Here is a 14,153-nt window from a genome sequence, read left to right as displayed (position 1 = left end):
GGACAGTGTAGAGGGAGCTTTACTCTGTATCTAACCCCGTGCTGTACCTGTCCTGGGAGTGTTTGATGGGGACAGAGTAGAGGGAGTTTTACTCTGTATCTAACCCCGTGCTGTACCTGTCCTGGGAGTGTTTGATGGGGACAGTGTAGAGGTAGCTTTACTCTGTATCTAACCCCGTGCTGTACCTGTCCTGGGAGTGTTTGATGGGGACAGTGTAGAGGGAGCTTTACTCTGTGTCTAACCCCGTGCTGTACCTGTCCTGGGAGTGTTTGATGGGGACAGTGTAGAGGGAGCTTTACTCTGTGTCTAACCCCGTGCTGTACCTGTCCTGGGAGATTTTAACCACTATTTCCACAGAAATCGACTTAATCGACTTTCCAACTCGAACTGTTGCCATGAATCAGATTGAACCGTCTATATTTTTCTCAATTTTCTTTTCGGGAAGCAAATGTGATGGTGGGCAGGCAGCCTCCACCAATCAGATTTTAGCAGTCAAATAAATGAGAACTGACCTTGTGTTCGAGGAGGGAACCGTGTTGTTTTGTCAAGATTCCTGCTGAAGAGGAAGCACAGCCCATTCTGATACATGTTCTGCCCACATTGGTGGGAGAATGTTGGACCACAAGCCTGTCACAGGGGGAGAGAAACAAGTGAAATCATAGTGTAAAGAATTACAGAGGGTCGGTACTGAGGGAGCGCCGCACCGTCAGAGGGTCAGTACTGAGGGAGTGCTGCACTGTCAGAGGGTCAGTGCTGAGCGAGTGCCGCTCTGTCAGAGGGTCAGTACTGAGGGAGTGCTGCACTGTCAGAGGGTCAGTACAGAGGGAGTGCCGCACTGTCAGAGGGTCAGTACTGAGGGAGTGCTGCACAGTCAGAGGGTCAGTACTGAGGGAGTGCTGCACTGTCAGAGGGTCAGTACTGAGGGAGTGCCGCACTGTCAGAGGGTCAGTACTGAGGGAGCGCCGCACTGTCAGAGGGTCAGTGCTGAGGGAGTGCCGCACTGTCAGAGGGTCAGTACAGAGGGAGTGCCGCACTGTCAGAGGGTCAGTACTGAGGGAGTGCTGCACAGTCAGAGGGTCAGTACTGAGGGAGTGCTGCACAGTCAGAGGGTCAGTATTGAGGGAGTGCTGCACTGTCAGAGGGTCAGTACTGAGGGAGTGCCGCACTGTCAGAGGGTCAGTACTGAGGGAGTGCCGCACTGTCAGAGGGTCAGTACTGAGGGAGCGCCGCACTGTCAGAGGGTCAGTACTGAGGGAGTGCTGCACAGTCAGAGATTCAGTACTGAGGGAGTGCTGCACTGTCAGAGGGTCAGTAATGAGTGAGTGCAGCACTGTCAGAGGGTCAGTACTGAGGGAGTGCTGCACTGTCAGAGGGTCAGTGCTGAGAGAGTGCTGCACTGTCAGAGGGTCAGTACTGAGGGAGTGCTGCAGTGTCAGAGGGTCAATGCTGAGAGAGTGCTGCACTGTCAGAGGGTCAGCACTGAGGGAGCGCTGCACTGTCAGAGGGTCAGTACTGAGGGAGTGCTGCACTGTCAGAGGGTCAGTGCTGAGGGAGTGGCGCACTGTCAGAGGGTCAGTACTGAGGGAGTGCCGCACTGTCAGAGGGTCAGTACTGAGGGAGTGCTGCACTGTCAGAGGGGCAGTACTGGGGAAGTGCTGCACTGTCAGAGGGTCAGTACTGAGGGAGTGCTGCACTGTCAGATGGTCAGTAGTGAGGGAGGGCTGCACTGTCAGAGGGTCAGTACTGAGGGAGTGCTGCACTGTCAGAGGGGCAGTACTGGGGAAGTGCTACACTGTCAGAGGGTCAGTACTGAGGGAGCGCCGCACTGTCAGATGGTAAGTACTGAGAGAGTGCTGCACTGTCAGAGGGTCAGTACTGGGGAAGTGCTGCACTGTCAGAGGGTCAGTACTGAGGGAGTGCTGCACTGTCAGAGGGTCAGTACTGATGGAGCGCTGCACTGTCAGAGGGTCAGTACTGAGGGAGTGCTGCACTGTCAGAGGGTCAGTACTGAGGGATTGCTGCAATGTCAGAGGGTCAGTACTGAGGGAGTGCTGCACTGTCAGAGGGGCAGTACTGGGGAAGTGCTGCACTGTCAGAGGGTCAGTACTGAGGGAGTGCTGCACTGTCAGATGGTCAGTAGTGAGGGAGGGCTGCACTGTCAGAGGGTCAGTACTGAGGGAGTGCTGCACTGTCAGAGGGGCAGTACTGGGGAAGTGCTACACTGTCAGAGGTTCAGTACTGAGGGAGCGCCGCACTGTCAGATGGTCAGTACTGAGAGAGTGCTGCACTGTCAGAGGGTCAGTACTGGGGAAGTGCTGCACTGTCAGAGGGTCAGTACTGAGGGAGTGCTGCACTGTCAGAGGGTCAGTACTGAGGGAGCGCTGCACTGACAGAGGGTCAGTACTGAGGGAGTGCTGCACTGTCAGAAGGTCAGTACTGAGGGAGTGCTGCACTTTTAAAGGGTCAGTACTGAGGGAGTGCTGCACAGTTAGAGGATCAGTACTGAGGGAGTGCTGCACAGTTAGAGGGTCAGTACTGAGGGAGTGCTGCATTGTCAGAGGGTCAGTACTGAGGGAGTGCTGCACTGTTAGAGGGTCAGTACTGAGGGAGTGCTGCACTGTCAGAGGGTCAGTACTGAGGGAGTGCTGCACAGTTAGAGGATCAGTACTGAGGGAGTGCTGCACAGTTAGAGGGTCAGTACTGAGGGAGTGCTGCATTGTCAGAGGGTCAGTACTGAGGGAGTGCTGCACTGTTAGAGGGTCAGTACTGAGGAAGTGCTGCACTGTCAGAGGGTCAGTACTGAGGGAGTGCTGCACTGTTAGAGGGTCAGTACTGAGGGAGTGCTGCACAGTTAGAGGGTCAGTACTGAGGGAGTGCTGCATTGTGAGAGGGTCAGTGCTGAGGGAGTGCCGCACTGTCAGAGGGTCAGTACTGAGGGAGTGCTGCACTGTCAGAGGGTCAGTACTGAGGAAGTGCTGCACTGTCAGTGGGTCAGTACTGAGGAACTGCTGCACTGTCAGAGGGTCAGTACTGAGGGAGTGCTGCACTGTCAGAGGGTCAGTACTGAGGGAGCGCCGCACTGTCAAGGGTCAGTGCTGAGGGAGTGCTGCACTGTCAGAGAGTCAGTACTGAGGGAGTGATGCACTGTCAGAGGGTCAGTACTGAGGGAGTGCTGCACTGTCAGAGGGTCAGTACTGAGGGAGTGCTGCACTGTCAGAGGGTCAGTACTGAGGGAGTGCTGCACTGTCAGAGGGTCAGTACTGAGGGAGTGCTGAACTGTCAGAGGGTCAGTACTGAGGGAGCGCCGCACTGTCAGAGAGTCCGTACTGATAGAGTGCCGCACTGTCAGAGGGTCAGTACTGAGGGAGTGTTGCACTGTCAGAGGGTCAGTACTGAGGGAGTGCTGCACTGTCAGAGGGTCAGTACTGAGGGAGTGCCGCACTGTCAGAGGGTCAGTACTGAGGGAGCGCCGCACTCTCAGAGCGTCAGTACTGAGGGAGTGCTGCACTGTCAGAGGGTCAGTACTGAGGGAGTGCAGAACTGTCAGAGGGTCAGTACTGAGGGAGCGCCGCACTCTCAGAGGGTCAGCACTGAGGGAGTGCCGCACAGTCAGAGGGTCAGTACTGAGGGAGTGCCGCACTGTCAGACGGTCAGTACTGAGGGAGTACTACCCTGGTTGAGGGTCAGTACTGAGGGAGTGCTGCACTGTCAGAGGGTCAGTACAGAGAGAGTGCTGCACTGTCAGAGGGTCAGTACTGAGGGAGTGCCGCACTGTCAGAGGGTCAGTACTGAGGGAGTGCTGCACTGTCAGAGGGTCAGTACTGAGGGAGGGCTGCACTGTCAGAGGGTCAGTGCTGAGGGAGTGCCGCACTGTCAGAGGGTCAGTACTGAGGGAGTGCTGCAATGTCAGACGTTCAGTGCTGAGGGAGTGCCGCATTGTCAGGGGGTCAGTACTGAGGGAGTGCTGCACTGTCAGAGGGTCAGTACTGAGGGAGCACTGCACTGTCAGAGGGTCAGTACTGAGGGAGTGCCGCATTGTCAGGGGGTCAGTACTGAGGGAGTGCTGCACTGTCAGAGGGTCAGTACTGAGGGAGCACTGCACTGTCAGAGGGTCAGTACTGAGGGAGTGCTGCACTGTCAGAGGGTCAGGACTGAGGGAGAGCCGCACTGTCAGAGGGTCAGTACTGAGGGAGTGCCGAACTGTCAGAGGGTCAGTACTGAGGGAGCGCCGCACTGTCAGAGGGTCAGTGCTGAGGGAGTGCTGCACTGTCAGAGGGTCAGTACTTAGGGAGTGTCGCACTGTCAGAGGGTCAGTACTGAGGGAATGCTGCATTGTCAGAGGGTCAGTACTGAGGGAGCGCCGCACTGTCAAGGGCCAGTCCTGAGGGAGCGCCGCACTGTCAGAGGGTCAGTTCTGCGGGAGTGCTGCACTGTCAGAGGGTCAGTGCTGGGGGTGTGCTGCACTGTCAGAGGGTCAGTACTGAGGGAGTGCTGCACTGTTAGAGGGTCAGTGCTGAGGGAGCGCCGCACTGTCAGAGGGTCAGTACTGAGGGAGTGCCGCACTGTCAGATGGTCAGTACTGAGGGAGTGCTGCACTGTCTGAGGGTCAGTACTGAGGGAGTGCTGCACTGTCAGAGGGTCAGTTCTGAGGAACTGCGGCACTGTCAGAGGGTCAGTACTGAGGGAGTGCTGCACTGTCAGAGGGTCAGTACTGAGGGAGTGCTGCACTGTCAGAGGGTCAGTTCTGAGGAACTGCTGCACTGTCAGAGGGTCAGTACTGAGGGAGCGCCGCACTGTCAAGGGTCAGTACTGAGGGAGTGCTGCACTGTCAGAGGGTCAGTTCTGAGGAACTGCTGCACTGTCAGAGGGTCAGTACTGAGGGAGTGCTGCACTGTCAGAGGGTCAGTACTGAGGGAGCGCCGCACTGTCAAGGGTCAGTACTGAGGGAGCACTGCACTGTCAGAGGGTCAGTACTGAGGGAGTGCCGCACTGCCAGAGGGTCAGTACTGAGGGAGCGCCGCACTGTCAGAGGGTCAGTACTGAGGGAGTGCCGCATTGTCAGGGGGTCAGTACTGAGGGAGTGCTGCACTGTCAGAGGGTCAGTACTGAGGGAGCACTGCACTGTCAGAGGGTCAGTACTGAGGGAGTGCTGCATTGTGAGAGGGTCAGTGCTGAGGGAGTGCCGCACTGTCAGAGGGTCAGTACTGAGGGAGTGCTGCACTGTCAGAGGGTCAGTTCTGAGGAACTGCTGCACTGTCGGAGGGTCAGTACTGAGTAAGCGCCGCACTGTCAAGGGTCAGTGCTGAGGGAGTGCTGCACTGTCAGAGAGTCAGTACTGAGGGAGTGCTGCACTGTCAGAGGGTCAGTACTGAGGGAGTGCTGCACTGTCAGAGGGTCAGTACTGAGGGAGCGCCGCACTGTTAGAGGGTCAGTACTGAGGGAGCGCCGCACTGTCAGAGGGTCAGTACTGAGGGAGTGCCGAACTGTCAGAGGGTCAGTACTGAGGGAGCGCCGCACTGTCAGAGGGTCAGTGCTGAGGGAGTGCTGCACTGTCAGAGGGTCAGTACTTAGGGAGTGTCGCACTGTCAGAGGGTCAGTACTGAGGGAATGCTGCATTGTCAGAGGGTCAGTACTGAGGGAGCGCCGCACTGTCAAGGGCCAGTCCTGAGGGAGTGCCGCACAGTCAGAGGGTCAGTACTGAGGGAGTGCCGCACTGTCAGTGGATCAGTGCTGAGGGAGTGCTGCACTGTCAGAGGGTCAGTACTGAGGGAGTGCTGCACTGTCAGAGGGTCAGTACTGAGGGAGTGCCGCACTGTCAGAGGGTCAGTACTGAGGGAGTACTATCCTGTTTCCAGGTCAGTACTGAGAGAGTGCTGCACTGTCATTGGATCAGTACTGAGGGAGTGCTGCACTGTCAGAGGGCCAGTACTGAGGGAGTGCCGCACTGTTAGAGGGTCAGTGCTGAGGGAGTGCTGCACTGTCAGAGGGTCAGTACTGAGGGAGTGCTGCACTGTCAGAGGGTCAGTACTGAGGGAGTACTACCCTGTTTCCAGGTCAGTACTGAGAGAGTGCTGCACTGTCATTGGATCAGTACTGAGGGAGTGCTGCACTGTCAGAGGGCCAGTACTGAGGGAGTGCCGCACTGTTAGAGGGTCAGTGCTGAGGGAGTGCTGCACTGTCAGAGGGTCAGTACTGAGGGAGTGCTGCACTGTCAGAGGGTCAGTACTGAGGGAGTACTGCCCTGTTTGATGGTCAGTACTGAGAGAGTGCTGCACTGTTAGAGGGTCAGTGCTGAGGGAGTGCCGCACTGTCAGAAAGTCAGTGCTGAGATAGTTCTGCACTGTCAGAGGGTCAGTGCTGAGGGAGTGCTGCACTGTCAGAGGGTCAGTGCTGAGGGAGTGCTGCACTGTCAGAGGGTCAGTGCTGAGGGAGTGCTGCACTGTCAGAGGGTCAGTGCTGTGGGAGTGCTGCACTGTCAGAGGGTCAGTACTGAGGGAGTGCTGCACTGTCAGAGGGTCAGTACTAAGGGAGCGCCGCACTGTCAGAGGGTCAGTACTGAGGGAGTGCTGCACTGTCAGAGATTCAGTACTGAGGGAGGGCCGCACTGTCAGATGGTCAGTACTGAGGGAGTGCCGCACTGTCAGATGTTCAGTGCTGAGGGAGTGCTGCACTGTCAGAGGGTCAGTACTGAGGGAGTGCTGCACTGTCAGAGGGTCAGTACTGAGGGAGTGCTGCACTGTCAGATGTTCAGTGCTGAGGGAGTGCTGCACTGTCAGAGGGTCAGTAATGAGGGAGCACTGCACTGTCAGAGGGTCAGTACTGAGTGAGTGCTGCACTGTCAGAGTGTCAGTACTGAGGGAGCACTGCACTGTCAGAGGGTCAGTACTGAGGGAGTGCTGCATTGTGAGAGGGTCAGTACTGAGGGAGTGTCGCACTGTCAGAGGGTCAGTACTGAGGGAGCACTGCACTGTCAGAGGGTCAGTACTGAGGGAGTGCTGCACTGTCAGAGGTTCAGTACTTAGGGAGTGCTGCATTGTCAGATGGCCAGTCCTGAGGGAGCGCCGCACTGTCAGAGGGACAGTACTGAGGGAGTGCTGCACTGTCAGAGGGTCAGTACTGAGGGAGCACTGCACTGTCAGAGGGTCAGTAATGAGGGAGTGCTGCATTGTCAGAGGGTCAGTACTGACGGAGTGCTGCAATGTCAGAGGGTCAGGACTGAGGGATTGCTGCAATGTCAGAGGGGCAGTACTGAGGGAGTGCCACACTGTCAGAGGGTCAGTACTGAGGGAGTGGTGCATTGTGAGAGGGTCAGTAATGAGGGAGTGCCGCACTGTCAGAGCGTCAGTACTGAGGGAGCGCCGCACTGTCAGTGGATCAGTGCTGAGGGAGTGCTGCACTGTCAGAGGGTCAGTACTGAGGGAGTGCTGCACTGTCAGAGGGTCAGTACTGAGGGAGTGCCGCACTGTCGGAGGGTCAGTACTGAGGGAGTGCCGCACTGTCAGAGGGTCAGTACTGAGGGAGCGCCGCACTGTCAAGGGTCAGTGGTGAGGGAGCACTGCACTGTCAGAAGGTCAGTACTGAGGGAGTGCTGCACTGTCAGAGGGTCAGTACTGAGGGAGTGCTGCACTGTCAGAGGGTCAGTTCTGAGGAACTGCTGCACTGTCAGAGGGTCAGTACTGAGGGAGTGCTGCACTGTCAGAGGGTCAGTACTGAGGGAGCGCCGCACTGTCAAGGGTCAGTACTGAGGGAGCACTGCACTGTCAGAGGGTCAGTACTGAGGGAGTGCCGCACTGCCAGAGGGTCAGTACTGAGGGAGCGCCGCACTGTCAGAGGGTCAGTACTGAGGGAGTGCTGCACTGTCAGAGGGTCAGTACTGAGGGAGCACTGCACTGTCAGAGGGTCAGTACTGAGGGAGCGCTGCACTGTCAGAGGGTCAGTACTGAGGGAGTGCCGCACTGTCAGAGGGTCAGTACTGAGGGAGCGCCGCACTGTCAGAGGGTCAGTACTGAGGGAGTGCTGCACTGTCAGAGGGTCAGTACTGAGGGAGCACTGCACTGTCAGAGGGTCAGTACTGAGGGAGTGCTGCACTGTTAGAGGGTCAGTACTGAGGGAGCACTGCACGGTCAGAGGTTCAGTACTGAGGGAGTGCTGCATTGTCAGAGGGTCAGTACTGAGGGAGTGCTGCACTGTCAGAGGGTCAGTACTGAAGGAGTGCCGCACAGTCAGAGGGTCAGTACTGAGGGAGCGCCGCACTGTTAGCGGATCAGTGCTGAGGGTGTGCTGCACTGTCAGAGGGTCAGTACTGAGGAAGTGCTGCATTGTCAGAGGGTCAGTACTGAGGGACTGCTGCATTGTCAGAGGGTCAGTACTGAGGGAGTGCCGCACAGTCAGAGGGTCAGTACTGAGGGAGTGCCGCACTGTCAGTGGATCAGTGCTGAGGGAGTGCTGCACTGTCAGAGGGTCAGTACTGAGGGAGTGCTGCACTGTCAGAGGGTCAGTACTGAGGGAGTGCCGCACTGTCAGAGGGTCAGTACTGAGGGAGTACTACCCTGTTTCCAGGTCAGTACTGAGAGAGTGCTGCACTGTCATTGGATCAGTACTGAGGGAGTGCTGCACTGTCAGAGGGCCAGTACTGAGGGAGTGCCGCACTGTTAGAGGGTCAGTGCTGAGGGAGTGCTGCACTGTCAGAGGGTCAGTACTGAGGGAGTGCTGCACTGTCAGAGGGTCAGTACTGAGGGAGTACTGCCCTGTTTGATGGTCAGTACTGAGAGAGTGCTGCACTGTTAGAGGGTCAGTGCTGAGGGAGTGCCGCACTGTCAGAAAGTCAGTGCTGAGATAGTTCTGGACTGTCAGAGGGTCAGTGCTGAGGGAGTGCTGCACTGTCAGAGGGTCAGTGCTGAGGGAGTGCTGCACTGTCAGAGGGTCAGTGCTGAGGGAGTGCTGCACTGTCAGAGGGTCAGTGCTGTGGGAGTGCTGCACTGTCAGAGGGTCAGTACTGAGGGAGTGCTGCACTGTCAGAGGGTCAGTACTAAGGGAGCGCCGCACTGTCAGAGGGTCAGTACTGAGGGAGTGCTGCACTGTCAGAGATTCAGTACTGAAGGAGGGCCGCACTGTCAGATGGTCAGTACTGAGGGAGTGCCGCACTGTCAGATGTTCAGTGCTGAGGGAGTGCTGCACTGTCAGAGGGTCAGTACTGAGGGAGTGCTGCACTGTCAGAGGGTCAGTACTGAGGGAGTGCTGCACTGTCAGATGTTCAGTGCTGAGGGAGTGCTGCACTGTCAGAGGGTCAGTAATGAGGGAGCACTGCACTGTCAGAGGGTCAGTACTGAGTGAGTGCTGCACTGTCAGAGTGTCAGTACTGAGGGAGCACTGCACTGTCAGAGGGTCAGTACTGAGGGAGTGCTGCATTGTGAGAGGGTCAGTACTGAGGGAGTGTCGCACTGTCAGAGGGTCAGTACTGAGGGAGCACTGCACTGTCAGAGGGTCAGTACTGAGGGAGTGCTGCACTGTCAGAGGTTCAGTACTTAGGGAGTGCTGCATTGTCAGATGGCCAGTCCTGAGGGAGCGCCGCACTGTCAGAGGGACAGTACTGAGGGAGTGCTGCACTGTCAGAGGGTCAGTACTGAGGGAGCACTGCACTGTCAGAGGGTCAGTAATGAGGGAGTGCTGCATTGTCAGAGGGTCAGTACTGACGGAGTGCTGCAATGTCAGAGGGTCAGGACTGAGGGATTGCTGCAATGTCAGAGGGGCAGTACTGAGGGAGTGCCACACTGTCAGAGGGTCAGTACTGAGGGAGTGGTGCATTGTGAGAGGGTCAGTAATGAGGGAGTGCCGCACTGTCAGAGCGTCAGTACTGAGGGAGCGCCGCACTGTCAGTGGATCAGTGCTGAGGGAGTGCTGCACTGTCAGAGGGTCAGTACTGAGGGAGTGCTGCACTGTCAGAGGGTCAGTACTGAGGGAGTGCCGCACTGTCAGAGGGTCAGTACTGAGGGAGTGCCGCACTGTCAGAGGGTCAGTACTGAGGGGGCGCCGCACTGTCAGAGGGTCAGTACTGAGGGACTGCTGCACTGCCAGAGGGTCAGTGCTGAGGGAGTGCTGCACTGTCAGAGGGTCAGTGCTGAGGGAGTGCTGCACTGTCAGAGGGTCAGTGCTGAGGGAGTGCTGCACTGTCAGAGGGTCAGTACTGAGGGAGTGCTGCACTGTCAGAGGGTAAGTGCTGAGGTAGTGCCGCACTGTCAGAGGGTCAGTGCTGAGGGAGTGCTGCACTGTCAGAGGGTCCGTACTGAGGGAGTGCTGCACTGTCTGAGGGTCAGTACGGAGGGAGTGCTGCACTGTCAGAGGGTCAGTGCTGAGGGAGTGCCGCACTGTCAGAGGGTCAGTACTGACGGAGTGCTGCATTGTGAGAGGGTCAGTACTGAGGGAGTGCCGCACTGTCAGAGGGTCAGTACTGAGGGAGTGCCGCACTGTTAGAGGGTCTGTACTGAGGGAGTGCTGCACTGTCAGAGGGTCAGTGCTGAGGGAGTGCCGCACTGTCAGAGGGTCAGTACTGAGCGAGTGCCGCACTGTCAGCGGGTCAGTACTGAGGGAGTACTGCCCTGTTTGAGGGTCAGTACTGAGAGTGCGCTGCATTGTCAGAGGGTCAGTACTGACGGAGTGCTGCAATGTCAGAGGGTCAGGACTGAGGGATTGCTGCACTGTCAGATGTTCAGTGCTGAGGGAGTGCTGCACTGTCAGAGGGTCAGTAATGAGGGAGCACTGCACTGTCAGAGGGTCAGTACTGAGTGAGTGCTGCACTGTCAGAGTGTCAGTACTGAGGGAGCACTGCACTGTCAGAGGGTCAGTACTGAGGGAGTGCTGCATTGTGAGAGGGTCAGTACTGAGGGAGTGTCGCACTGTCAGAGGGTCAGTACTGAGGGAGCACTGCACTGTCAGAGGGTCAGTACTGAGGGAGTGCTGCACTGTCAGAGGTTCAGTACTTAGGGAGTGCTGCATTGTCAGATGGCCAGTCCTGAGGGAGCGCCGCACTGTCAGAGGGACAGTACTGAGGGAGTGCTGCACTGTCAGAGGGTCAGTACTGAGGGAGCACTGCACTGTCAGAGGGTCAGTAATGAGGGAGTGCTGCATTGTCAGAGGGTCAGTACTGACGGAGTGCTGCAATGTCAGAGGGTCAGGACTGAGGGATTGCTGCAATGTCAGAGGGGCAGTACTGAGGGAGTGCCACACTGTCAGAGGGTCAGTACTGAGGGAGTGGTGCATTGTGAGAGGGTCAGTAATGAGGGAGTGCCGCACTGTCAGAGCGTCAGTACTGAGGGAGCGCCGCACTGTCAGTGGATCAGTGCTGAGGGAGTGCTGCACTGTCAGAGGGTCAGTACTGAGGGAGTGCTGCACTGTCAGAGGGTCAGTACTGAGGGAGTGCCGCACTGTCAGAGGGTCAGTACTGAGGGAGTGCCGCACTGTCAGAGGGTCAGTACTGAGGGGGCGCCGCACTGTCAGAGGGTCAGTACTGAGGGACTGCTGCACTGCCAGAGGGTCAGTGCTGAGGGAGTGCTGCACTGTCAGAGGGTCAGTGCTGAGGGAGTGCTGCACTGTCAGAGGGTCAGTGCTGAGGGAGTGCTGCACTGTCAGAGGGTCAGTACTGAGGGAGTGCTGCACTGTCAGAGGGTAAGTGCTGAGGTAGTGCCGCACTGTCAGAGGGTCAGTGCTGAGGGAGTGCTGCACTGTCAGAGGGTCCGTACTGAGGGAGTGCTGCACTGTCTGAGGGTCAGTACGGAGGGAGTGCTGCACTGTCAGAGGGTCAGTGCTGAGGGAGTGCCGCACTGTCAGAGGGTCAGTACTGACGGAGTGCTGCATTGTGAGAGGGTCAGTACTGAGGGAGTGCCGCACTGTCAGAGGGTCAGTACTGAGGGAGTGCCGCACTGTTAGAGGGTCTGTACTGAGGGAGTGCTGCACTGTCAGAGGGTCAGTGCTGAGGGAGTGCCGCACTGTCAGAGGGTCAGTACTGAGCGAGTGCCGCACTGTCAGCGGGTCAGTACTGAGGGAGTACTGCCCTGTTTGAGGGTCAGTACTGAGAGTGCGCTGCATTGTCAGAGGGTCAGTACTGACGGAGTGCTGCAATGTCAGAGGGTCAGGACTGAGGGATTGCTGCAATGTCAGAGGGGCAGTACTGAGGGAGTGCCACACTGTCAGAGGGTCAGTACTGAGGGAGTGGTGCATTGTGAGAGGGTCAGTAATGAGGGAGTGCCGCACTGTCAGAGCGTCAGTACTGAGGGAGCGCCGCACTGTCAGTGGATCAGTGCTGAGGGAGTGCTGCACTGTCAGAGGGTCAGTACTGAGGGAGTGCTGCACTGTCAGAGGGTCAGTACTGAGGGAGTGCCGCACTGTCAGAGGGTCAGTACTGAGGGAGTGCCGCACTGTCAGAGGGTCAGTACTGAGGGGGCGCCGCACTGTCAGAGGGTCAGTACTGAGGGACTGCTGCACTGCCAGAGGGTCAGTGCTGAGGGAGTGCTGCACTGTCAGAGGGTCAGTGCTGAGGGACTGCTGCACTGTCAGAGGGTCAGTGCTGAGGGAGTGCTGCACTGTCAGAGGGTCAGTACTGAGGGAGTGCTGCACTGTCAGAGGGTAAGTGCTGAGGTAGTGCCGCACTGTCAGAGGGTCAGTGCTGAGGGAGTGCTGCACTGTCAGAGGGTCCGTACTGAGGGAGTGCTGCACTGTCTGAGGGTCAGTACGGAGGGAGTGCTGCACTGTCAGAGGGTCAGTGCTGAGGGAGTGCCGCACTGTCAGAGGGTCAGTACTGACGGAGTGCTGCATTGTGAGAGGGTCAGTACTGAGGGAGTGCCGCACTGTCAGAGGGTCAGTACTGAGGGAGTGCCGCACTGTTAGAGGGTCTGTACTGAGGGAGTGCTGCACTGTCAGAGGGTCAGTGCTGAGGGAGTGCCGCACTGTCAGAGGGTCAGTACTGAGGGAGTGCCGCACTGACAGAGGGTCAGTACTGAGGGAGTGCTTCATTGTGAGAGGGTCAGTACTGAGGGAGTGCTGCACTGTCAGAGGGTCAGTACTGAGGGAGTGCTGCACTGTCAGAGGGTCGGTACTGAGGGAGTGCTGCACTGTCAGAGGGTGAGTACTGAGGGTATGCTGCACTGTCAGAGGGTCAGTACTGAGGGAGTGCTGCATTGTGAGAGGGTCAGGACTGAGGGAGTGCTGCACCGTCAGAGGGTCAGTACTGAGGGAGTGCTGCACTGTCAGAGGGTCAGTACTGAGGGAGTGCCGCACTGTCAGAGGGTCAGTACTGAGGGAGTGCTGCACTGTCAGATGGTCACTACTGAGGGAGTGCTGCACTGTCAGAGGGTCAGTACTGAGGGAGTGCTGCATTGTCATCGAGTCAGTACTAGAACATGGAACATAGAACGATACAGCGCAGTACAGGCCCTTCGGCCCACGATGTTGCACCGAAACAAAAGCCATCTAACCTACACTATGCCATTATCATCCATATGGTTATCCAATAAACTTTTAAATGCCCTCAATGTTGGCGAGTTCACTACTGTAGCAGGTAGGGCATTCCACGGCCTCACTACTCTTTGCATAAAGAACCTACCTCTGACCTCTGTCCTATATCTATTACCCCTCAGTTTAAAGTTATGTCCCCTCGTGCCAGCCATTTCCATCCGCGGGAGAAGGCTCTCACTGTCCACCCTATCCAACCCCCTGATCATTTTGTATGCCTCTATTAAGTCTCCTCTTAACCTTCTTCTCTCCAACGAAAACAACCTCAAGTCCATCAGCCTTTCCTCATAAGATTTTCCCTCCATACCAGGCAACATCCTGGTAAATCTCCTCTGCACCCGCTCCAAAGCCTCCACGTCCTTCCTATAATGCGGTGACCAGAACTGTACGCAATACTCCAAATGCGGCCGTACCAGAGTTCTGTACAGCTGCAACATGACCTCTTGACTCCGGAACTCAATCCCTCTACCAATAAACTCCATAGGCCTTCTTCACAACCCTATCAACCTGGGTGGCAACTTTCAGGGATCTATGTACATGGACACCTAGATCCCTCTGCTCATCCACACTTTCAAGAACTTTACCATTAGCCAAATATTCCGCATTCCTGTTATTCCTTCCAAAGTGAATCACCTCACACTTCTCTCCAT

The 14,153-nt window shown here is 56.9% G+C and overlaps 1 protein-coding gene across 1 annotated transcript in view; it reads right to left on the bottom strand.

Annotated features, from left to right (window-relative positions):
- Positions 1-14,153, bottom strand: part of LOC140402256 (integrin alpha-X-like) — an 815,908-nt gene that overhangs the window by 314,871 nt on the left and 486,884 nt on the right. Inside the window, exon 5 of the mRNA XM_072489886.1 lies at positions 513-627. Within this exon, the coding sequence (XP_072345987.1) occupies positions 513-627 (115 nt within the window). The remainder of the gene's footprint in view (positions 1-512; positions 628-14,153) is intronic.

This window comes from Scyliorhinus torazame, chromosome 25 (assembly GCF_047496885.1).
Source record: "Scyliorhinus torazame isolate Kashiwa2021f chromosome 25, sScyTor2.1, whole genome shotgun sequence".
Lineage (NCBI taxonomy): Eukaryota > Metazoa > Chordata > Chondrichthyes > Carcharhiniformes > Scyliorhinidae > Scyliorhinus > Scyliorhinus torazame.
The sequence above is the reverse complement of the archived record's forward strand: the minus strand, read 5'-3'. Positions and strand labels throughout refer to the sequence as shown.